General features: G+C 36.3%; 2 protein-coding genes across 5 annotated transcripts; both read right to left on the reverse strand.

The window, feature by feature from the left end:
• Positions 1–1472: 1472 nt before the first annotated feature.
• Positions 1473–14973, reverse strand: LOC128018928 (bromodomain and PHD finger-containing protein 3). Of its 4 annotated transcripts, XM_052604811.1 has the most exons (14): positions 14179–14629; positions 13651–13765; positions 10870–12389; positions 10198–10354; positions 9966–10097; positions 8726–8854; positions 7401–7713; positions 6706–6987; positions 5240–5815; positions 4455–4533; positions 4278–4372; positions 4108–4196; positions 2927–3081; positions 1473–2768 (listed from the first exon to the last, which is right to left on the reverse strand). In XM_052604811.1, exons 3-14 carry the CDS (start codon positions 12351–12353, stop codon positions 2585–2587), a joined length of 3675 nt encoding a protein of 1224 aa, XP_052460771.1. In that variant the 5' UTR covers positions 12354–12389; positions 13651–13765; positions 14179–14629; the 3' UTR covers positions 1473–2584. The 4 variants fall into 4 exon arrangements, with proteins under 4 accessions (XP_052460771.1, XP_052460770.1, XP_052460773.1 ...); XM_052604810.1 differs by lacking the exon at positions 13651–13765 and having other exon boundaries at positions 14179–14973; XM_052604813.1 differs by lacking the exon at positions 13651–13765 and having other exon boundaries at positions 6742–6987; positions 14179–14673.
• Positions 14974–15644: 671 nt separating this feature from the next.
• On the reverse strand, positions 15645–25627 carry LOC128018929 (mitogen-activated protein kinase 13). Its single transcript, XM_052604814.1, has 12 exons — positions 25249–25627; positions 23423–23552; positions 22951–23009; positions 22599–22704; positions 21708–21737; positions 20863–20910; positions 20660–20774; positions 18556–18627; positions 18040–18119; positions 17697–17775; positions 16291–16464; positions 15645–16197 (listed from the first exon to the last, which is right to left on the reverse strand). Exons 1-12 carry the CDS (start codon positions 25359–25361, stop codon positions 16115–16117), a joined length of 1089 nt encoding a protein of 362 aa, XP_052460774.1. The 5' UTR covers positions 25362–25627; the 3' UTR covers positions 15645–16114.
• Between the last annotated feature and the right edge of the window lie 139 nt (positions 25628–25766).

A 25766-nucleotide genomic window follows, 5' to 3' on the forward strand; every position in this document is an offset into this window, starting at 1 on the left:
AACTCCAAACTGAATGTCAGAATGGGAAAGAAAGGTGATTTAAGCAATTTTGAGCGTGGCATGGTTGTTGGTGCCAGACGGGCCAGTCTGAGGATTTCACAATCTGCTCAGTTACTGGGATTTTCATGCACAACAATTTATAGGGTTTACAAAGAATGGTGTGAAGAGGGAAAAACATCCAGTATGCGGCAGTCCTGTGGGTGGAAATGCCTTGTTGATGCTACAGGTCAGAGGAGAATGGGCCGACTGATTTAAGCTGATAGAAGAGCAACTTTGACTGAAACAACCCCTCTTTACAACCGAGGTATGCAGCAAAGCTGAAGCCACAACACGTACAACCTTGAGGCGGATGGGCTACAACAGCAGAAGACCCCACCGGGTACCACTCATCTCCACTACAAATAGGAAAAAGAGGCTACAATTTGCACAAGCTCACCAAAATTGGACAGTTGAAGACTGGAAAAATGTTGCCTGGTCTGATGAGTCTCGATTTCTGTTGAGAAATTCAGATGGTAGAGTTAGAATTTGGCATAAACAGAATGAGAACATGGATCCATTATGCCTTGTTACCACTGTGCAGGCTGCTGGTGGTGGTGTAATGGTGTGGGGGATGTTTTCTTGGCACACTTTAGGCCCCTTAGTGCCAACTGCGCATCGCTTAAATGCCACGGCCTACCTGAGCATTGTTTCTGACCATGTCCATCCCTTTGTGACCACCATGAACCATCCTCTGATGGCTACTTCCAGCAGGATAATGCACCATGTCACAAAGCTTGAATCTTTCAAATTGGTTTCTTGAACAGGACAATGAGTTCTCTGTACTAAAATGGCCCCCACAGTCACCAGATCTCAACCTAACAGAGCATCTTTGGGATGTGGTGGAACGGGAGCTTCGTGCCCTGGATGTGCATCCAACAAATCTCCATCAACTGCAAGATGCTATCCTATCAATATGGGCCAACATTTCTAAAGAATGCTTTCAGCTCCTTGTTGAATCAATGCCACGTAGAATTAAGGCAGTTCTGAAGGCGAACGGGGTCAAACAGTATTAGTATGGTGTTCCTAATAATCCTTTAGGTGAGTGTATCTCCTTGAACACTTAAGAGTCAAGTATTTTCAAATGTACAATAGTATTCCACCATTTTTATGAATCTGCTTCAATTAACTTTTTAAACATGGAAAATATAACAAGTGCACGTCTACTTTATAAAGTTGCTTGTTAGGGCTTACAAATATTTAAAATAAAGTAAAACAAATGCATTTATGTAATTCAAACTATTTAAATTATATAAAATTACCTAAACACAATCTGGGGGGAAAAAAACTACAAGTATTACACTGTAATAATGCAACCAGAAAATTACATATTATTAGGAATTCTAACATTTCAACAGATCTTTACAATAAATATATATTAAAAAATGCAACAAGAAAAACAGTGTATGGTCTTAAAACATCAATATCAAACATAGTAGAGTTCCAACAGAATATTTATTTCCCCACATGAGAAAATACTGTTTGAGACAGGTTATTTGGTGGGTAGCTAAAATCTGCAGTTTGTACAAGCTTAAAATTTATTAGAGGTTCCATCTTATAAACAGTGAACAAAAGCTCCACAACTTTCTACAATAAATACAAGGTTCTGTGCTTGATGGTGAAAAGTGACCAATAGCAAGTGTACAATATGTAGCCGTCATCATCATCCCTCGAGCATTTCACCATGAAATCTTTAAAAAAAGAACTAAACCAGGATCTGAAAGAACATGTGAAGTTAGATCTTAAAAGCCTATGCAATAGTTTATCATCTTAAATAAGAGATCTGATTTCCATCTTGAACCAATATAATTTAATTTCTTTACGGTGCATAAATAAATTACTTTTTTTTTGTATCAAAAATGAGAATATATATTTAACCATAGACAACTGTGAGTTGGTACATATACACATACATACACGATCGTATGCCGGAAATGTAAATATATGTATGAACACACTCGCCATCCGATATCAAAGACAAGCAGGATACACTATGTAGGAAGTCAGTTCATCTGAAAATCTTTTTACACCTATATACACAACCTTAATTTCTTCATTCCTCCAGGCAATTTATTTCACAATAAACAAGAGAAGAAAAAAAAATAATGTAATTAGATAATATGATAAAAAACATACTTATATACACAAGTGTCTTTACAATGTACAAGTGGTTTGTTAAACTTTAAAAAGTAAAAAGCTATCTTAAGAAAATGGCAGTGACTCATTCAAACGTCTATATTCTTTAAGTTCATTCATTTAAAATTAATTTTGTAGAAATTAATTCCTCTGAATGTACCGAAATGCTAAAACTGTGTGGTTGAGACTCGTCATCACCTTAAAGTGACACCTCATAAAAACAAATCATTGATAGAAACTGCTCATGACCCCTGTAAAGAGAAAAACTGGACTGAATCTGAAATGACTGAGATGGTTGTGGATAAACTAAACTGAACTGAATGATCAGGAGTCTAGTACCTGGTATACTAACCAAATGGCTTTCAGCTCATGTGAGTGGGACGTTAGGACAGATGCAATTGGCGTTTTTCTTCTACATGAAGTTGGAGCAGACAAAACCATGATCTCCTCGAACTCTGCTCAGGTGGATCATCGCTCGGTCATAGGCCACCTGCACAGACTTCCGGATGCTGGTCTTCTTGCCCTCCATCATACGCAGTTTATCGGACGTGTCATCAACGCCAAGAGGGATCACCTTGTCTCGTGAAAGCCACTGCCTGCAAAGACAGACAGAAGAAAGGAAAATATATATGTATTCAACATTTCCTTCTGAAACCCTTAAAGCCCACGGATTCTTACAATGAATATTGGAAAATGCAAAGTCTGGAGAATAAATCTGAAGGAAAACAAGGTTAATCTCTGATGCTGTGCTCACCAGGTGCGTTTGTTGTCGAAGAAAAGAACCAGGTAGAGTTTCTCGCCGGCTTCTTCCTGTCTCTGCTCACCAAGGCGCAGCACGTCAAGCGGAGGCACAGGGATGGGAACTCCATTATGCAGAAGACCCTCCTGAGGCATGTCTGGATCTATGATCTACAAAATAAGAGCAATTCTAACCATTTATTTAACCTTTAAATGTCAGTGATGTCAATTAAATGTCAACTCTATTCACAACCCAAAAAACAAGCTATTTGGTGATACGAAATATAAGGCTCATGAAAATTTGAGAAGGATTAGTAATGCTATCCAAACAGAAAATATTCAATTTATGCATTTAGAAGGCTCTTTTATCCAAAACGACTAACACTTCAGGGTAAAATTTTTTACATAACATGTTCCCTGGGAATCGAACCCACAACCTTTTGCGCAGCTAATGCAATGCTCTACCACTGAACCACAGGAACACTATATGTCACATAATGTCAAATAACATGCACTAACACATGTTTTTCCCAAACGCAATGAAAAAATTAAAAAAAGGATTTTATTTGGTTATGGTACTGCAGGGGGTTTATGAGTTGATGAAATGCTAATAACAATTAAATCCTAATGTGAAATTATATCTTAATATATTATACTTAAAATAATAAAATTATAACAATCAAAATAACTAAAAATAAAATAACAAAAGCAACGAAAAAATAAAATACATTTTGTTTACCAGTGAAGTGAGTTGATGAAACTCTACATTTAATCATAATTATATCATAAAAATATAAATGTACAATCACTTTTCACCAATCAAAATATAATAATTAAGAACAATCAAAATAAAAAATAACTAATTTTTTTTAACCAGCTTGTCATGTGACCATTAACTAGAGAAATTTGAATGTGTACGTGTTGTTAAATGACTGCCATAATTACAATACTATAATATTAACTTCTCAGGTGTTTTAAGTCAAAGGGGTTCGACTGACAAAAAAAAAAATGCCTGATAATCATTAATGATTAATGCATTAATGATTTAAACAAGGTCACTTTTTGATGTCAGTCTCGTTCCATTATTGTGAAAGGCTATATGTAGATAAAATTCTGGTTGACTGGTATGTGCAACTTAAAATAATCTAATCAATGTGTTGTATTCATGTAGTATGAATTAAGAGCGCCCTCTCTCACCAGAGCAGGGTAGGACGGATATCCTCTACTTTTGGCCCACACCAAATCCAGAGGTTCGGGTTCAGGCGCATCCCCATTTGACAGAGCATCTGCATAGAATGAGGATTGTAGTATCCACTTGTGCACTCAAAAAAAAAATATAGAGAAATTTCTTGGGATTCATTTCTTACCAGTCCCAGTGTAGTCAAAGTCTCCGTTAACCGTTTCCAAGAAAGGTACTTTGGACAAAGCAGGTTTCCCTCGGCTCTTTTTTGGGGTTGAGATGCTAAAAACAACAGAAATTATGAGTGCACCGTGCATGTGAGCTATATGATGCAGAGGTTTCAGTCATTCATTTTTCCTCTTACAGTTCTCTGAGAATCGGAGATGAGCTGCATTCTGAGTCAGAGCTGCCATCTCGGTGCTTTCTGAATCCGTTGGTAAGAGCTTAAAAAAATATTGAGAGAAAAAATAAGGTGTTATAAAAAAAAATTGTTAGTAAAAAGAAATGTCCATAACACAATTTCAGTTGTCATGTAAAAACAAGATTGTCCATGCTTTGTAAAATGTTAATCCCCTCCAAGGCCTACACTGGTTTGTGGAAAATGTGATACAAAAGTGAGTTTGTTATGGTTGATGTTGAATCAAAAGTATATTTTCATATTGTTTAAGGTCATACAAATATTATATTTATAACGGTGAAAGAAACTTTGGACTTGACAAGTAAAAATGAATAAAAAAGATGAAAAAGTCACTAACGTGTCATTTACAGTGGTGATAGTTATTTTAAAAGTAAATAAGTCAAGGTAACAATTAAAAGCTTGTTAGCTAAACATTAGAAAAATGAAGAAATTAGAACAAATATTATTGTATTGTAATTTTACAGATCTTAAAAACGTGTATAATATACTTGTACAATGGCAATGTTTCTTATTTTGTTTAATATAAATTAAATTAATTTAATATAAATTATTTTAGATAATCAAAATTAATCACATTGTTTTGTCAAATTGTGCAAACCTGGAGCTTTCACCAAAAAAAAATTTTAATCAGGAAAAACTGCAATAATTTCCCCCCAAATCGTGCAGCCCTTAAAATAACCATATCACCAAATCAGATAAAATGCATCATGTAAAGTGGTTATTTTCTTTACCAGGCTCTAGAATCAGTCGAGGGGGTGTTCTCTCATGCTCTGGACTACAGCTGCGGCTTCTTGCTCTCTGTTTGGCTGGGGTTGATATTGGCGGAGGTGTTGAAGGTTTTGGCTGGGCTGAGGTTTCAGTCTTGATGTTGGCATTGCAGTTAGGTGTGCGTGCAGGGTCTGGGTCAGTGCTGACGGCCTCCTCCCTGCTTCTGTTCTGCATCTGATTGTCTCGCTCACGCTGGAGCTTTGCTCCATTTTTTGCTTTTTTAAAGAGGACGGACGTTCGTCGCCCAACTCCTCCTGTGGCAAGTCGGGTCGGTGACTCCGTGGAGGAGAGGCCGTTGATCAGTTTGTTTTCGGGCAGGCGGTCCTCAGGTTTCGTGCAGCTGTTCACAGGTGCAGCATCTGAATCGGCCTCTTGGCTCTCGCTGTTGAGTTTGAGGCGCTTGGGTGTGCATGGGGTTGTCCTAGGGTCGGACGTCATGGGTCGCAGGGTCGGTGGTTCCTGGTGGGTGTCTGATGGTGGAGGGGACAAAGCAAGGCCTGTGGGTTCCAGCATGGGTGGGGGAGTTGACTTACAGTCATCTAGATTAAGAGGAACAACCAGATGTTACGAAAAATCAAGATTTCCATTCTTGGGTGAGAAATCAATAATTTTGTTGAAGGGATGGAATTAAACAACTTTATCATATAGAATCTAATTAAACTTTTTACAATTAATTTTGAGTTAGACATGACGAATGAAACATCTTGCGACTCATGAGTAAAGTAATTATAACAATGATGATATAGTTTTAAAAATCATTCTAAACTCAAAAGAAAAGCAGAGTCCTCATCACAACTTTAAAAATAACAGCGAAGAGGAACAATATCTTTGGAGTCACTTTCAAAACGATTTTTTCCCAGCTGATCAGAATTGCATCCTGTTTTATAGTGCCGAGCATTTAAAGTGACAGAGCAAAAAATAAATAAATGCACCGCAAACTTATAAACACTGTTATTGTGCATAGGTGTGGATGCTAATAAAGTTAGTTATAGTTGAAGTTTTGGTATGGACAGGCCTTAAGTCAAGAACAGTTTAGAGTGAGTAAAAGATTCATTAGAACTACTGGTTTGAATCAGAGTTTTAAGACTGGTTTGTGACTTGTTTTGATATATGTGACCAGAGAGAAGTCCAAAATATCAAATTATAAAATTGCAAGGTTAACTTTTTTTATTTTTTAAAGAAACATGCATTGATGAAATGTTTACAATAGCATCAACAAAACACATTCAGAAAATATGCTGAATTGACATTTTATGCCAAAAAAAAAAAAAAAAAGCTGACTTTGAAATACCATTAACAGACCTGCATGTTATGAAAACTCTTTTGGTTTTACACATATACATATATATATATATATATATAAAAAAGATTCAATAAAATTGAATTCTGAACACGTGTTTCTCGATTCCCAACCACAGTCAAGTCTCACCTTTATCTGACGATGATGACGACAGGTTATGCTCACCATCCATCTCTTTGTCTTCATCCTCCTCCTCCTCTTCTTCTTTGAGGTCTCCATTGAGCATGTGTGAGTTCCTTGTTTGCTGTTTATAGCGGATGTTGTTGATTTCTCGCCGGATCAGGCGTATACGCCGTGTGCGTGCACCACTCGAGCGCATGGACGTCACCACGTCCAATTTGTCTAGCAGCTCCCTCAACTGGTTTTCTGTTGTCATGTGCAATCGATTATCAGGGTCTAGCAGCGTGTCGACTACACACGAAACAAAACCAACCATTAACAACAAAAAATAAAAAGTAAATTCAATGCTATTTACCTTTTTAGAAAAATGACGAATTCTTTATAATGTTCTCTATTATAGATCAGTGCTTTAAAATCATGTTGCTATGATAAAACGTACAATTTTTCTAGAATTTTTTTCTGACCAAACTAGAAGAAACTGTACCATTGCTTATGCTACCGCTATGCTTCTGAGTGTTCTTTAGAACATTTACTTTGGGTCATCATCAGACTCTTTTATCCAAAGCAACTTTCAAATGAGGATAAATGAAGCAATAAAACCAACAAACGAGCAATAAGAAATCCCACCTAACTGTATGAACTTTACCACTACCAACAAGTTTTGCATCGACTTTTATGTGATTTTTTTTTTGTTAACTACTCACCATCTTCCAAAGTGCAGCGGTAGTAGTCGTTTTTGTGCGGTGATTCTGCCAGGTGCATGCCTGTGTCCAGGTCAAAGCCTGTGTTTTGGGCTTGTCTCTGGGCGTGCCTCAGGATAGCACCTCCTAAGTCCCTCAGGCGTATTGCAGCTTGGTAAAACACAGTGTCTTTAGCATTATAAAGCAGGCAGTTGGAGATCATGAGGTTGAAATCAGCCTCAAGGTCAGTGATAGAGCGATATTTGTGAGCCTCCAATTTGGATTTTATGGTGGAGAAGTCCATGGGGTGTGTGATAAACTCCATGTAATCTGGGACCTGAGAACCCAAGAGCACAATTTCTGTTTAAGGCTTGAATCTTCAAAATTAAGATATTAGGATTTTTATATAAGAGTAGATTTGCATTTTATAAATCCTAACGGATTGATACATTTTTGAAAATGCTGAACATGCAAGACCAGTGCCACATATTAGCCTAATCGATCATGACTTGACATTTAAACTACTGTTTAAAAGTTTAGGATGAATAAGATAAAGGAAAACAAAAATAATTCAATACTTTTATTCAACAAGGACAGATTAAATTGATTAAAAGCAAGACTATTGTAATGTTACAACAACAACAAAAATCTATTTTAAATATATGGTATTCATCAAAGAATCCTGGGAAAAAAATTGTATTGCAGTTTCAACTAATAACAAATAAGCATTACAACTGTCTTCTTCATTGATATAAGAATAGCTATTAAATTAGTTAATTACCGTATTTTTCAGACTATAAGTCGCACCTGAGTACAAGTCGTATCGTCCAAAAATACGTCATGATGAGGGAAAAAACATAAGTCGCACTGGACTATAAGTCGCATTTATTTAGAACCAAGAAGCAAGAGAAAACATTACTGTCTACAGCCGCGAGAGGGCGCTCTATGTCTTCAGTGTAGACTACAGGAGCACTGAGCAGCATAGAGCGCCCTCTCGCGGCTGGAGACGGTATTGATTTCTATTGGTTCAATTCTCTCGGTTCATGTCAAATTAATTTTGAAAAATAAGTCGCACCTGACTATAAGTCGCAGGACCAGCCAAACTATGAAAAAAAGTGTGACTTATAGTCCGGAAAATACGGTATAATGATTTATGTGGAATAATAAGAGACTGAACACTGGAGTAATTCCAGTATATCTGCCTTTTTTCCCAATTAATAATATTTCGCAATATTACAGTTTATAATGTACAGTATTTTTCAAACAAGGGCAGTCTTTGTGAGCATAAAAGATTTATTAGCCAAAGTTTTGAACAGTAGTGTATTTGAAAGTACATAAAATAGACAGACCTCTTTCAAGTTGACAGGCTGAGCAAATATTTTTGCAGTATCTTTCTCCTGAAGCTGTTCTAAAGTGGAGCGCAGCAGTACCAGGACAGGAGTTAACTGATGCTCAGTCGCAGCCTGGTGAATCTTCACCTACAGAACCAACTCATGGTTATAGTGAGACACATTGCACATTTTCATATGTTCAAAGTGACAGATGTCAGCAGGTGATATTAAAGAAGGCTTTCATGCACAGGCTTATACATTCCTACCCAGTAAAAAGTTATTTTGAATGTGAACACTCCTTCTAAATTAATAGCGAATTAGCAAGTAGAAAATTACAGTTTGTCAGTATGTTCAGTTGTTCTAATGGTTGTAGATTATTTCCTTTTCCAACCTCTTATTAGTTGCAAAGGAAGTGGTTAATGTATTCACTTTAAAAATGTGCCTTCATCACTTTCATTCATAGTACAAGATGTCACATGGTTTTGCCTGCCTGAAAAACCAACCAAGTTAAAGCTCAAGAAATGAAAAAGTCCAATTTTACATGCAATATTTGCCAAATCAAGTCATAGCCTGACACTTTCACAATGACATAATTTCTGCTGCACAATAGAGCTTCGGCTCTATACAGAAAACATATTTTGGTTACCAAAGTGAGTATTGTCTTTGATAACAGCTATAAATTATGAAATGGTTATTGGGAGTTAACAATTGAAAAGCAGATTAAAAAAAACAAAATAACAGAATTAGCACAAGCTTGATCCTCACAAATTCTAATGTTCATGAGGAGGGGTGTCATATTTATACTTGAATGGTAATTTACATGAAACAAATTGTAGATATGAACTGCTTACTCTTCTGGATTTAGTGAGATTTAATCAAAAGAAAATAAATCTTTTGTTTGTGCTGCTTTCACCGAGCCAGACAGGCATCTTTTTTCAATTGTTTACTTTAGTGTTTTGTGTTGCTTCATAAAAGCCTATATTGCATTGATCTTATACATTAATAGTTTAATGGTGCATTTTCAATTCAGCTTGCTACATGGGGCAAAAATAGGCTCAGCACGTGTTTTATGCTGGAAGCTTTAAATATGAGTGCAGAAATAACTACAGAATGCTTACAGTGTCAAACAGACCTTAAAAACCAAGACTCGGGTTCAACTTGAGTCCACATTTCTGGTTGTCATCATTTATTCAAGATAACTTAATTGACTATTATGTGCGAATACATCGTAATCATATGTAACATTTCAGTATGTTACCTGCTCTCGCTTTAGCTTCTCTCTCTTGCGGATGAGCTCGATCAGGAGTCGCGCTCGCTCCAGATCGTGACGAAGCTTTTGCCAGTATTTCAGCTCTTCTCTCACAGCATTCAGCTTTTCATCTGGCTCTGCCTACACATTGTTTATAACACAGACACAACCCATGATACTGCAGTTGTGTGTAAGGAGTATGGATTACGTCTACAAAATTAATATAAGCATAACCACTGACCTGTTCTGCACTCCTCTGGCCCTGCAGATGGGAATGTAAACGACGAATGAGAGGCACTCCGTTGCGTGACTGACGCTTAAGTAACCAATAGTTGTGAAGTCTCTGCATGAACTGATTCTTCTTCTGTATGATCACATCTTTAGACATTTTGTTCAATCTGTACAAAACATCAGCAAAATAATTACATAAGCAATAAGCTTTACCTTATCTTTCACATACTACCATTCATTTTATCAAAAATATGATCTTTTGAAACTAAAGATATAGATATAGAATAGACTACTGTTTGGGGTTAGTACATTTATCACAGGTTCCAAAAAAAATATCAAGCAGCACAAATGTTACATTTACATTGTTACACATTGATAATAAATCAGCATATTAGAATGATTTCTGAAGGACCATGTGACACTGAAGACTGGAGCAATCATGCTGAAAATTCAGCTTTCCCATCACAAGAATAAATTATATTTTAAAATATATTAAAATAGAAAACCAATACTTTAAATAATATTTCACAATATTGCTGTTTTAACTGCATTTCTGAACAAATAAATGCATCCTTATTGAGCATAAAAAACAAATGTATGACTAATGTGTGTACGTTTATATAACATTTTAACTAAATATTACATGAAATATTCCATATTTTATCATCTACAATGTTTTTACCTTTGAGTAGGTATTTCTGAAACAGTGACCAATGGTGTTGCAACTTTTTTTGACACCTCTTCTTTCTTTTGCTTAGAATCCAGTTTATTGCTTCGTCTCTGCTTTTTAAGCTGTGGCGTCTGCGTGTAGGCACTGCACCCCCTATTAGCCCGACACCCCAAAACCCTCCCCCCGGTCTCATCATCTGACCCGTCCTTCGCAGGCGGTGAGTGTGCCTCACAAAATGCAGTCTTTTTCACTGAAAACGTAGTCCCATTCACAGTAGTCTCTCTGACCGGCTCTATTTTCATAAAGAGTCCAGCTCTCTGCGCACAGGTTACATGGAAGGCTGTGTAGCAGTTGGCCTTGTGGCACTGAATGGACGCCCCGCAACCTTTCTGCTTGCACAGGTAGCATGTTAGCTTCCACCTAGCTGGAGGAATGTTGTCCACGCCCTCAATGGGCTCAAGGAAGACCGTGTTGGCGAAACACACCTCTGGGATCCAAATGGCGCAGACCACATGTGCCCATCGCCCATCGCTGGTCTGTTTAAACGCTCCGCCCTGATTCGGGCAAAGCACACAGTCCACGGGGCGAGAGGGTGACTGCAGGCAACAGCGGCAGAGCCACTGGCCCTCAGGGATGTAGGGAACGCCGTAACACTCCTGGTGCACAGCAAGGTTGCAGATGTCACAAAACAGGATGACGTTACTGTTGAGACATTCATCGTCGAGGCAGACGCAGCAGAAGGCGTCTTCATCGATGATGCTCTGTGAGGGAGCTTGGCTTCGCGACTCCAAGAACGACTCTTTTTCTAGACGATCTATCAGGAGTTCAAAAGTGTCAGGTGACACTTGCGGATGGCCATCTGACACTCGTTTTTCATTCACCAGCTCAAGCCAGGCCACGTCCTCCTCGTCCATATCATACTCTGCATCCGTTTCCATCTCTTCACCGGACTTCTCAATGTAACGGTAGTATGCCGAAGGGCGAGGAGACGCTTCAACTGGTTCATAAGACTCTTGTTCTCTAAAAGTGGGCTTGGGTAAGGTGCCGTGGTGGCTGTTGACGCTAGAATGCACTGGAGTTTGTCCGAGAGAGTTGGAGCAGTGGTTTTGTGATGACGATGATGACAACTGCTTTGCATCTTTCTTTTTCCCCCTGTGAGCCATCGATCGGCGCGGAGAGCTGACGACGACGGTCACCGATGACTGCTCGCTGTTCTCCTTGTTGCTGTTGCACTCAGCAATGTCCTGAGCTGTCATCTCATCTTCAGTGATCACCATCAAAGGGTCAAAGATGCTGATCCGATGCAATCTTCCATCCAGGTCCACCTCCACAATCTTTTGAGCCTGGGCGTACGTTAGGGTTTCTCTGGTGGGTGAAACCTTCAGCCGGTAGGGAGAGAGTGAGCGTGGCTGTGATGCCCCCCTACCTGCTGTACCTGTGTCTGCGGCATCACTTTGGGCTCCGGGGAGGCCTCCCCTCCGTCGTGGTTTTCTCATGGGGACTCACACCACGCTGCCCCTTTGTACCTTGACCTGTGTGGACAAAAGAAAAAAAGAACAAGCATTAGAATCCCAATTAATTTACAATACACAAAGATACCAATATGCAATTCAATGTATGGCCAAACAGTCAAAATTTAGATGTTTTCACTTCACCTATGGTCGACTGAGTCATGTATGTGTTAATACTGTGCACGCTCTCATTTCCTGGAAGTGGTTACAACCCACATCATGATGATTTTTGTTTGTTTTTTATTTTTTTCATTTTATATATGGCTTTAAACAACACTATTATTTTGAATAAATTTAAAAAATAAAAAATATAAAGGATATTAGGAATTATATTACTACTGTTAAATGTAATATTGATTGATGTGCACCTTCGTCCCTTTTATTTCATTAACCCTATATAATGTTTTTCAATTATTTAATTGTTTGCACAATTTCTGCAAAATGACTAAATGTAAATTTTTGCACAATTTAAAAATAGTAAATATTGTGTTCATTGCATAATTATAATGTCTGTTTACATAAAACAATTATATATTTATAAATTAACATTACAAAATCAATATGGCCAACTAAGCAACACTGCAGTGTTTTTAATAAATTTAAAAACACAGTCTACTTGGCCATGTAATATTATTATACTTAATGATTAGATTATTCTTTAACACTGCCACCTTTTTACATCTTTAATTGTTTGTAGAATTGTAGAATCAGTGGCTTTGTTAAGTAAAATGTTGCTCGTTAAACTTGTAAACGACGTTTGTATTTATATTTATAAAAAGTTTTTAGAAATCATAAAAATAGTTCCATAATAGAATAAATAATATACTACATAAAAATTAAACGAAATACCCAAATTGATTATGCATACAGCAGAGCACATATATTCAATTGCCCAAAACAGTAACGTTTATAAAACTAGTATAAGTTAAGTCAATTCGAACGACAACTATCAGGCGAGATAAATATACAAGTACAAATCCGTACTTACCAATATGAAATTAGTGTATTGGTATGTACATGTATCCACTGCTAGTTTAGTTTATTACGACATTCGATAACACAAACTCATTAAAAAGGATTAAGTTCAGGCCGGTCGCCAATTTACAGTGTTTTCATTTTTGCTGTCCAGTGGGCGGGACTTTTCATCTCAAGGCCTCACGCAAGTTCGCCCTATTGCTGTCAAGGCTAAAACTACTTTTAAATGGTAAAACAGAGCCACACCGAAGTTATGCATTCGTATCAACTGCCTTAAGCACTTAAGGAAGCATATAACTAAACTTACAGTGGAGTTTTAAGGAATTTGTCACTGAAGTGCGACGACCACCAGAGGCTGAGAAGTTTATAACCAATCACCAACCAATCACAGCCACCCAAACTCTCCGTCTAGCCAATTAGCGCTGAGAAAAAGTAACACACAAGAAAAATGTTAGGTTGCGCGTCCTTGATTCTAGAACGAAACGTCAGCCATATTTACAGTCCAACAGAACTTCAGATTCAGCTAAGTTTTCCGAGAACACCCTTACACAAAAATAAACAGTGACAGCACCGTTACCACTACAAATCATAAAACTGTTGCTCTGAGACAGTGTATATATGAATATGCTTACAAATAAACCCAGCGTCGATCGAAACGCCGAGGCTGCTAAAGCTGGCGGGCTAGTTAGCCACTCTAGCCCGGGTAACGTAAACAGAACAGAAACGCCGCGTGCGGGATCCAAACAGCCAGCTGAGCAAAGCGACCGTTGACATTCACTTCACAACTTGAATTGGCAACAAACATAAAATACACGTTAAAAACCAAACAGTTTACCTTTTTTCCGACCACGACTTCCGTGGAGAAGCAGCAGCTTTTTGCGAAGGCTGTTTAAGCGGGTGGCTTGGCCGAAAAGCCGGTTAAAATTCGCCGATCAAATGTCTCCCGTCTCTCAGTCTTCTCCTGCAAATGTCCTCGGCGCGTTCATGAATTTGGATACATTTTCATCATTTTAACTTCTAATCGACTGTGACTTCGATTAGACGGCAGCAGCAAAGCTAGCTGGCTAATTTCAGCTTCGACTACTACAACCGTCGCTGCCTGAGTAGATAGTTAGGAGCTCGCCAGATACAAAGGCAGAGCGGAGCTTTCAGTAGAGATAGTAAAAACACGCCCCTTCAGAAAAGCAGGCCATCTGATCGATCAGCTGTACGACTAATTTAATAAAGCATTACGTTAGTGTTTATTTAACTCTTAACAGGGACTGGAAGTTTATGACACTTGAATGTGTTTAGATACCACTGTGTTCCCCACGCAGTTCATGATATGGTCAGAGTAATGCATGCAGCTGGATTGGTTGGAGACATGCAGAGATTAGACCAGTGAGCAAAGAGGAGCTGCGTATTACTAGATAAACGAAACATGAGCATTTCTGTCAACAAATATGATTACAAACCCAGGCATGGACAAACACACAGTTTGCATGAGAGAAAATAAAATTTTCAGTATCCAAGACATGGGTTAAGGCATACGTTATCATTTTCAAGGAAAAAAAATACTATGGAGTAAAGCCAAAAACAATAAATTGGGGAAAACAAGTATTTATGTCAGATCTCACATCTATGTCAAAGCGATGTATTTACTCCAAAACCTTGTTGGTGCCATTTGTCAGGGTCAATCAATTACTTTCACAAGCTAAACATCCTGTCACACCTTTCAAAGGATTTGATAGCAGTGAACACAAGCCTTGAAGTTCGCATGCAATTTGAATTGATTCCATGTACACATTTTTTGTGAAAAATTTGTTTGTGCATGTTACTCACAAAAAAATAATTGTCTCTGTAATCATTCAATAAAAAAAATATTAACTTTCCTTTACACTCTTATTTCTAAATCCCTCCCATTTGGCTTCATTCTGGTATGTCACTTTAACACCAGCTTCACGGTCCAATTACCGTAATTCTCACAGCATATCCTGTTTCACTCAGACAGAAGGCAGAGTAAATTTGGTAGCAATTGCTATTTCATGATGACTTTAATTAGGAAAACACGTCACAATACTAAGGCTTTTTTAAGTGTTTAATTTAAGTAACAGGGTCCATTATGTATTCCCAACAATTCTTTATAGTTTTTTTTATACTACTTTTATTAAGAGATATACACACACACACACACACATATATATATATATATATACATACATACAGACACACACACACACACACACAAACCATTAAAAAGTTCAGGGTCAGTGAGACCGCTATTTGTTTTGTTTTTTAAAGGATACTCTGATAAATAGAAAGTTCAAAAGAAAAGCTTTTATTCAAAATACAAATATTTTACAACATTATACATGCCTTTATTGTATTTGGTCAATTTGCATCTTTGTTGAATAAAAGTATGAATTTCTTTCTTACAAACAAACAAACAAAAAACTTTTGTGAAATACATGAACTTTAAGACCTACAAAACTAAAATACACGAAACTCTATATGGCTGTCCTTTTATAGGGATGGAATAAATTCTGAATAAATGGTGTGAGAGTGAGCAAATGATCCGTTTAAGGTGCTATGCACACCAGTGAGGACATTTACCACTAAATCAAAATAAAATGTCTAGGTATACCACTCATACCTCAAGCAGTCAGTTATTGTAAAAAATACTGCTATTAATATACTTTTTTATAAGTAAATAAACATTCTAAATTGTTCCAAGGCATAGACTAAATCGCATATTTGCAATACAGTAAGCCGATAATGTCAGATCCACATCTCTAGGACATTGTGAGTGTGTTTCTTCTCTTTGAGTCTCTTCTTGGGAAAGGAACAAAGCTTCTTACTTCTTTAAATGATAAACCTGGGATGAAAAAACAATCACATTGCATTTACATACACAACATGTGCAAATATAAAGTACAGCAGGCAGAACTCTGTAATATCTGTTGCTCACGTTTCCACTCTTCTAAGGGCAATGTGGCGTTGTCGTAGCTGTCATCGTATGGTGTGGGCTCTGGGCAGTCATCTGGGTCCCTCAGGGCATCAAAATAACTGTGAGCCAACGCACCATCAGCAGTGAGGCGAGCATCAGCATCTAGCACCAGCATCTTCTCAAGTAGATCTACCGCTGGAGTTAGTTACCAGTGCAGTGGCATTGAGGGACGACACAGGGTGTCAGAAACAAAGCCATTAGAATAGCAAAGGCTGATATATGTATTATTATTTGAACATTATTTGTATTAGTACAGGGCAAGCTGAGCTATCGTTGATTATATAATAAAGTTATTTAATTATTTATTAGGACTAGTTGAGTTGATTTATGTTGATCAAGGTAGCAGAATATGTCACTATAAAATTAGTCTCCCATTTTGGACTTATAGACATTGCAATCTGAAAAATATAAATAATATGTTTATTTGAAGTGTTTTCTCCAGTTGCAGAAATTACATTTTATATTCTAAAAATGCAATTCTAGAAATTGTAGGGCAGGGTTGTTAGTTAACTACAACTAAAACCATACAATTTTTACTTCAAGTAAAATAAATGTTAAGACAACAAACTTATTTTTTTTCAGCCAGTTGCCAAAACAGCATTTATTATTTTCATTTAGTTCAACTTGAACTAAAATACCAAAAAACAGGAATAACAACAATAAAAAAAGTTTATACAAATATTAAAAAAAAACTCACAACAAAATGACTAAAACGTTATCTAAAATTAAAATGTAAAATATACAAAAACTATATAATGGTAATAACACTATTTGAAGGGTAACACCTTACAGTAAATTTCAACTCGTTAATGCAAGTTAATGCATTAGCTATTTTTACAGCATTTATTAGTCTAGGGTTTATGTTAATACAATTTAACATATATTATTAAATGCTGTAAACATGCATTAACTAATGTTATCTAACTGAACTTTTATTGTAAAGTGTTACCAATTCTTAAAATAACTGCAGTTAACAAAGCTTATTACAGCAAACTAACTTTGAATAATGCTTTCATTAAACTTTTTGGCCGACATTTCATAATTTTTGGAATCCTAATAAAATCCAAGTTGTTATGTATAATTAATCTAGAAGTTTCCTCTGCGGTGCAATAGTACAGAATATGTGTGGCAATACCTTCTGTTGACATTCTACCTGACGGTTGGTGAAAAATGTAAAAACTTAAATTGTTCTGTTGCATTTGCTCAGCATCTTGTCATTTTTGTCAGAAATAATGGCACATCACATTGACAGGCAGCAACTATGCTGTCAAACTAAACCATACGTTTTACAATGAAAAATGTCTCTTGCTAAGCAAGAAATGTGACAACGTGACAAAGGAGTAGTTTTTCATTGGGGTATTACTTACCTTTTTTACACGCTCTGGGAAACAATGTCGAGAAGTCTTTGCGTGGGTAACGGGGCTGGGATCTGACATAGCTTTTTGCCTTTTTAATACCAATGAAGACATATTGACATTGAGATCAGGAATGACAACTGAGCACAGTAGCTACAGCAAAAGTCGCACAAAATGTTAATTATTCAAGTTGAATTTTTTCCACAAAATATTCAAGAACCTTTTCTCAGTCTTATTTTGCATTGCATAAGTGATCCATTCCATGTTGCATCAGCGATCAGTTTTAGGTTTAATCAAGATTCAGACATAGCATGTATTAAATATATTATATTTGGTTGCACTGAAAATGTCTTACCTCTGGGCTTTCTAGTTTCTCAATAAATTCTGGACCTGGTGTCCCTGTTACTTTCATTATCTGAGTCAACTGGTCCATGTCTGAATATCAGAAGTTAAAGACAATGCACAGCATGTCATTTCCAAGTTCTTTCTGTTCTTGACACAATATTTCTAAATGCAATCACAAAGAACTAAATGACTGACTGTGTATGGAATATACTTCAGTAATCTGATATTGAAGTAACAGAATGCTAAAAAGATAGTTCACACAAAAATTTTAATGATTTCATGACCTCCATGTCTTTCCAAACCTGTGTGATGCTATTTTGTCAGTGGAACATAAAAGAAAAAATTCTAAAGAGCTACATTTATATTTTATTTTAAAATAACATACCATATGGTTTTAGAAGGACATGAGGACATGAACTTCAATTTTGGATGAACTATCCCTTTAATAAAGAATTAAAATATTTCTTGAAATCCAGCCCTCAGAATATGTTCGTTCATTCAGAAAAAAGTAAATGCTGAAGGATACAGTCTTTTCCTTTAAAGAGTGTTTTTCCATTGAACATTTCACCCATGATGCACCCAACAGACCAGATATCCACTAGAAAGAAGAAAAAGCAAAAATCACACATATTGAACTATAATAATCATTAAAACCACCAGTCATTAAAACAATGCTAATCATTTGACATACATCACATTCATGCAGCAAATCTGAATCAGTATAGCTCTTAGTAATACAAAATCGGAGCACATTCAGAATAACTGGCAATTAAAGATTGATATCTACATTAATTAAGGGTATCTGAGCATTTGTGAAGACATTCAACATTTAAAAGTGCAAATTATTGATCTACTATGCACTTGGGAACTGTTTGCCTAAATAAGTGTGACCTTTATTTAGCACAAACTACTACATAATTTAGCTAAAAAAATATGAATGTTATCTCATGTCATCTCTTATTTAACATCTCCTGATTTAATAATTTTCACATTTAAATTTACATGTATTATATATTTGGAATTGCTATTCAAACAAAAAAATAAATGCATGTAGGAACTGTATATATGAATACCAATGAGAGCATGTAATAACTGCTCATAACGACCAATAGAGGTGCTATTGGACAGATTTCAAGAACCTAACTGGAGTATAACAGATGACCAAATTAATAATTACTGTGTATGTTAACCTCATGTTTTAGATAATACTTTAGATTTAGGAACACATATACAGTCAAACCAAAAATTATATCTGGTGTCATTTTTTTTTCTAGTGGCTGCAGTAGTACATTACACAGAATCAGAAAGAGTTTTATTGCCAAGTACAGTATGCTTGCACATACAAGGAATTTGTTTTAGTGACATAAGCTTCCAGTAAACAGAGACAACACAGACCAAAAAAAACATTTGCAAATAAATAAGTGTATAAACAATTGTGCTATAAATGATAATGGAATATAATGGAGTAAGATGCAGGGATGTACTAGGATGAAGGGGTAACAAATCAATATAAGGATATTGCACATTTTTATTGTGTAAGTAGGGAACATTTAACTGTTCATGAGGTAGATTGCCTGGGGGAAGAAACTGTTCTTGTGCCTGACTGTTCTGGTATTTGCAGCTCTGAAGCGCCGATGGCAAAAGTTCAAAGATGGGATAACTTGGATGTGAGGGATCCAGAGTGATTTTCTGAGCCCTTTTCCTCACTCTGAATGCATACAGTTCTTGAAGTGAGGATAGCAAATTAAAGTAAACCCAAAAATTATTCATACAGTGGACTACCAGTAAAATGTATCAAAATTTGGGACAACGATTATTCAGACACTTTGACCTGACCATGTTTTGCTTAGAGTCTCCCTGTAGATTTTATGTTGTTTATTTGTGTATGTGGTGATTTTAATATGCTTTTAGAAAAACCATCAACAGCATTGCTGAGTATTTCTCCTTAAAACTGTAGTTTCCCAAAGACTGACCCAGAACTGCGGTTTGAAACAGCCCTCAGTTTGCTTCATCACAATCCAATAACCAATCACGTCAAGGGATCGATCCCTATCACTAGCATGCAAAATATACCAATACCAACACAAAACCAAAAATAAATTAATAATAATAAATTAGTGCAAAAAAAAAAAAAAAAATTGTTACAGTATTCACTGTAGTTGTCCGCTAGTAAAAACATAGTTCATTATCCATGTTTGCCATTTTTTGCGTTTACTACAGTTCAGTGAATCAAGAGGCGCTGGCTGGTGTGACCAAGTAGAGGCAGGACTAATTTGCACATTCACAGATCAGCGTATAGGAAATGAGGCAAGGGTGTCGAGTTACATTCAAGCTATTTTAAGGCATGACAAAATTATTTTTACAAGAAATTAAATATGTCATTTTAATGATCAAAGATAAGTTTTAAATGATTAAATATTTGACTTCAGGAGGACTTTAAGTGTTAAGTGTTATCTGACATTATCAAGATGTATTTGTTCTGACACAGTTTAACTCCGTTCTTGTCATATTTTATTATCAATCTTTTATTAATATTAAATATACAAATGTTTTGCCTAAACATAGTAAGTTTAGCTCCCAGGAATAATTTTAAGAGGTGTGTATGTCTTAATGAATGACAAACATCTTGCCTGTCTGCGTGTAGTGCATCCAGTTTAGAATGACCTCAGGGGCCCGGTACCACCGCGTCACCACGTAACCTGTCATCTCTGCTTCCGCATGACGTGCCAGGCCAAAATCCAGGATCTGCCGGCAGACCAAACACAGAGTGTTACTGTCAACTCTCAGTGGTTTACACTTCTCTCTTTTATGGTGAAAGAATGATGGCACAAACCTTCAGCTCACAGTCTTGGTTCACAGCCAGGTTTCCTGGTTTGAGGTCCTGCAATGCATATATGTGTTAATCTTCCTACAAAGATATTGTTCTTGAGCAATTCCACAAGATGTTAGTGGATTTCTTAAGAAATCTTTTATCTGAATCCAGTAAGCTCCTTGCACTTTGAAAAAGAGCCATGTGGCTTCGAACAGATCCAAGCATGTACAGGCACCACCTCACCAAACAGGAAATTACTGGCATTACCTCATAGGACCAATGTATGATGGGAAAGCCCAGACAAAACAAAAAGCCTTGAGCTCACTGATATTAATAGAATTAGAAACACAATATGGCACATTTCAGAACATGCACATGTGTGTGTTTGTGTATTTATATATATATATATATATATATATATATAAATCATAAATACTGAACAAAAACAGGTTTACATGTAATAAATTAGTAAAAACAAGACTCAAAACTGCAATCCAATATTTTAAATCTAATTGGATGAGCCACATCTGAAGCTGCTGTAAACTAGTTAATATACTCATAAATATACTATTAATTATCAATATATTTATTCCTTTTCAGATTAAATGGATTGCTGCTCTCTCATCTTCTCAGATGAGAGGAAGTGTAATTAATCATTGTTTATAGTCCACTGATCAATACATATTAGCGAATTAGCAGTGAGTAAATGTAATTCATGGAGATGAAAACTCCCCCACTGAGCACATTTGCATCTCGAAGGGAAGAGCTACAACCATCCCAAGAAAGGCCATGCATCTTTAATTCAGATCTGTGTGGAAATGTTAATTATGAGCAGATGCTGTTTATTCATTGCCAGTCTCACTTACTCTATGAATGATTCCAGCACCATGAATGTACTGTGGAGTGGAGAGAAACAGAGACAGAGAGGAAGAAAGAAATAGCACAAATCAGTATAATAACATTTTTCAGTGTTATGTTTTAGTATTTGATTACACCGATAGGATTGATCTGAAAGATTGTAACATTTCTGCTGGCAAACATCTTAAGTCCAAAGCATACTTCTGTTTTTATACGTATATATTTTGTCCTCAATTATTCAGTTGCTTTAGTTTTGTTAGATGTTTACCAGATTAAAGTCAACAGGAAACCGCATTCACAACCCAATTTATTTTGGTAACATGATGTATTTATATATATATATTATATATAAGTCTATTATGTTCAACAAAGCTGCATTTATTAGATTTTTTTTAATTCAGTAAAAACAGTAGTATTGTCAAATAAATGTAAAACAAATAAATGTCCTTAATATATTAATAATGTAATTTATTCAAAAAATGCCAAAGCTGAATTAAAAAAAAAATATATTAAATAATTTTAATATGCTGATTTGGTGCTCAACATACATTGTTATTTAACATCAATTTGAAAACAGTTGTGCTGCTTAATATTTTTGGGAAAACCTTGATGCAGTTTTTGAATTAGAAATCTTTTGTAACATTAGAATTGTTTACTGTCACTTTTTATCAATTTAATGCATCCTTGCTGAATAAAATGATTAATTTCTCTCTCAAAAAATAACTTCTAAATGAAACCAAACTTTTGAACGAAAGTGTATTAACAGTCAATTTTCATTCCATGTTCTGTTACGACTGGCTGTCTGTTGCATCACCCAGGACAGAAAAACTGCTGAAACTTGTTACATCTTGCCTGGTTAGGAAAATTTAGCCTCTTTTTGTAAGTTGTTTTGCTCTGACCTTCAGTCCGCACAGCATCTGATAGACCAGGAACTGGATGCGGTCTTCTGTAAGGATGCCCTTGACTTTAGAGAGGTCTGTGTACATGTACGGCATCACCAGGTAGCTAAACCAGACAGGAATTGTTTATTTCTTATTTTTAAAGAATAATTCAGCCAAAAAATGAATTCTATCATTATTTACTGATAGAAAACGACATTAGAAAGGATCTTTATGCAGTTCTTTTACATCAGTTGTTTTATGACAATATAGTGAAGACTGAGTAAATAAAGACAGTAATCTCATTTGTTCTCTTGCAGACATATGGCTAACAGATCGATTTTTGCATGCAAAGGCCTCATTAAAGACTTACAAGTCTTGGAAGTCGTCCAGTTTGGTGGCAGGAGTGAAGACATCTAGCAGGCCTATTACCTTGGGTTGGATGGCAAAATTGATAAAGCGAAAAAGCGAGTGAGTCAGTCGTTTTAAGATGCCATAATGGTCTTAGACAGACAGACAGACTGATTGAATAAAGCGGCCTAATTTTCACTGTAAACTTTTTAATACTTATAGAAGGCGCTTACAATTTATGACAGTAAAATCATTCATCAGTGTGTCTCCAGGCGCTACAAGTATCCTGTTCTGAGCTGACACAATGAGTCCAACAAGCTAAACATTTGATACTCACACCATTCTCAATGAAAACAATGCGAGTATGGTGTGATATAAGTCTTTTTGTGCCTTACAAAAGTCATTCATGCTGTTGAAAATGCTGGAAAATAGGAACTAACAATCGAAGCAACAAGATCTAACTTCAAAGCACGTCATGCATAAAAGACACTTACATTTTCGTGTTTCATATGTTTGAGCAGGCTCAGCTCACGATAGGCTCTCTTTGCGAAGATCTCTGACTGAAAGGGTCGGTGCAGCTTCTTGATGGCCACCTTTTCTTTTAATTTATTGTTGATGGCCGAGCTAAAAAAGGGAGAACAATCGCCATCATAAACAAATATTTTGAGCTGAGGTTGAAAATTTAACATCCGACTGTAACAAATTCAGGAACTGATACAGAAACTGCAATAATCAAATAAGAAACTGCACACGCTTGTTAGCTGATGATACATTGCTTTGCTGCAAAGACTTCTTTGTCAGAGCATGTGGGTTTCAGAGTCCCCCACTTTCACCTGTGTTTGATCTTAGAGCTGCTGTGAAGGTTTTGTGGCATTAAACCCTGAACAGGAAATGTCAATGCTGCAAAGATATATCATATCATGACTAAATTTAGCAATGATGTGATAGTGAAAATTAAAATACAATATATATATAGTAGCATTAGCTTCCAGAGCAAAGATCCTGCAATATTAGGAATGCATTATATATCGGTGACATATTTATCAATCTTTTCTATTGCAAAGTACATTTGACACCTGGTTTCCACTGAAAGCATGTGTTTTAACAGTGTACATTCTTATCATATTGATTATAATTCGAAACCAAAATATTATTGGTTATTGCATCAACTCAAATTCTGAGATCAGACTGCCTCTATATTATATATTATTACGTAACTCCAAACAAGTTTAACAAGTAACATGAACGTATTCCATACATATACTCTGGTCAATGTTAACAAAATTCAAACCAACCAAGATGTCATAACCAGGATATAAGCACAACTTCAAAGTACCATTTCACGAATGACCATGATTTCACAATGCCCATGGTGAAAAGTTTTGACATACTAATGTAACATTAACATCCACAACATAACAGTAGCATTCCTTAAACGAACTAGCATCTATTTGCATGTTACTACTACAGTACTCATTTTATTTTTACTACTCCAGTCAGTTATAGTGCAATGGTGATTAGTTTGTCTTTAAACTTCCCAAGTGGTTATTCACTAGATACTAGCAGTAATTCAGGTCAACACTAGTACTTCTTACTTCACTACTAGTCAACATCCCGATAGTGAAACATAATGACATTGCTTCCAGAAACAAGCCGAAAATTGTAGCCACTTAACTGTAAGTTACAATACATTTTCCAGTTTCAATACATTTTACAATAAATTTGAAACTACTTTAGTAAACATAAGCAAACAATGGAGGGGAAAAAAACACTTCTATAGAATTTATTAATCTTAGTTAATGTTAATTTCAACATTTACCAAAACTTTATTAAACTCAAAATGTGTATCTGTTAATATTATTTACTAGACCTGAGCTAACATGAACTAACAATGAACAGTTGTGTTTTTAATCAACTAATGTTAACTTTAACAAAGATTAACAAATACCAAAACAAATGTATTAGTTAATGGATTGACTAATGTTATCAAATGGGACCTTGTTAAGTGTTACCCTATGCTCTTTAGACTAATATGTACATTTTTGCTGTTAACTGTTCCAGTTTTACCAGTAAATATTCATTTGGTAGTCCTTATCATTTCAATGTTATTTTAACTATTTATTTATGAGTAATAACAGAGTAAGTATGTAGTCCTACTAGTCAGTAGTGACTAGTTGCAAACCTAAGTAATACTAACTAACAGAATTAAGTCACTATTACTAAATTCTAGTTAGTTAGACGCAATGAACGCTAAAGCAGCTTGCCACACAGTTCTGCTTAATGTGGCACCGTTTTAAAAGGCAGTTGAGCGTCTACTCACCACACGGTGCCATAAGCTCCCGTTCCAATCTGCTTCAAGCTAACGTACTTGACCGGGACTTCCCATACCGTACCGTTGATCTCTTCTCGACTGAATTCCCTTCGTGACTCCATTTAGCGATGAAAGAAAACAGACAGAGAGCAAAACGTTCACCACGCACACAGCGACTCCTACGCGATATTATGCATCCGAGCTCCAAAAGGTCACTGCGTAGGAACAATTCTTTTACACGCCAAAATATCACTGCCGTTCATATGGTTCCATATAGCGCGGAGCGGCCACGGAATCGACGCTTTAAATCACTAGCCATTGAAAGTTCGAAACGCTCGTGATGTTCGAACGCGCTGAGAGCTGTCTGACGATGACGTCATGATCCTCGGCTAACGCCTACTTTCGAATTCAAACAACCGCTTTGATTGACACAGTGCTGCTCACCTTGTAAACACGAACGGGGGATTCTTCCGCTCAGTTAAGCATATTCTTAAATAATAAATAAATAAATACAATTTAGACTATGG

The sequence above is a fragment of the Carassius gibelio genome, chromosome A8 (genome assembly GCF_023724105.1).
Source record: "Carassius gibelio isolate Cgi1373 ecotype wild population from Czech Republic chromosome A8, carGib1.2-hapl.c, whole genome shotgun sequence".
Lineage (NCBI taxonomy): Eukaryota > Metazoa > Chordata > Actinopteri > Cypriniformes > Cyprinidae > Carassius > Carassius gibelio.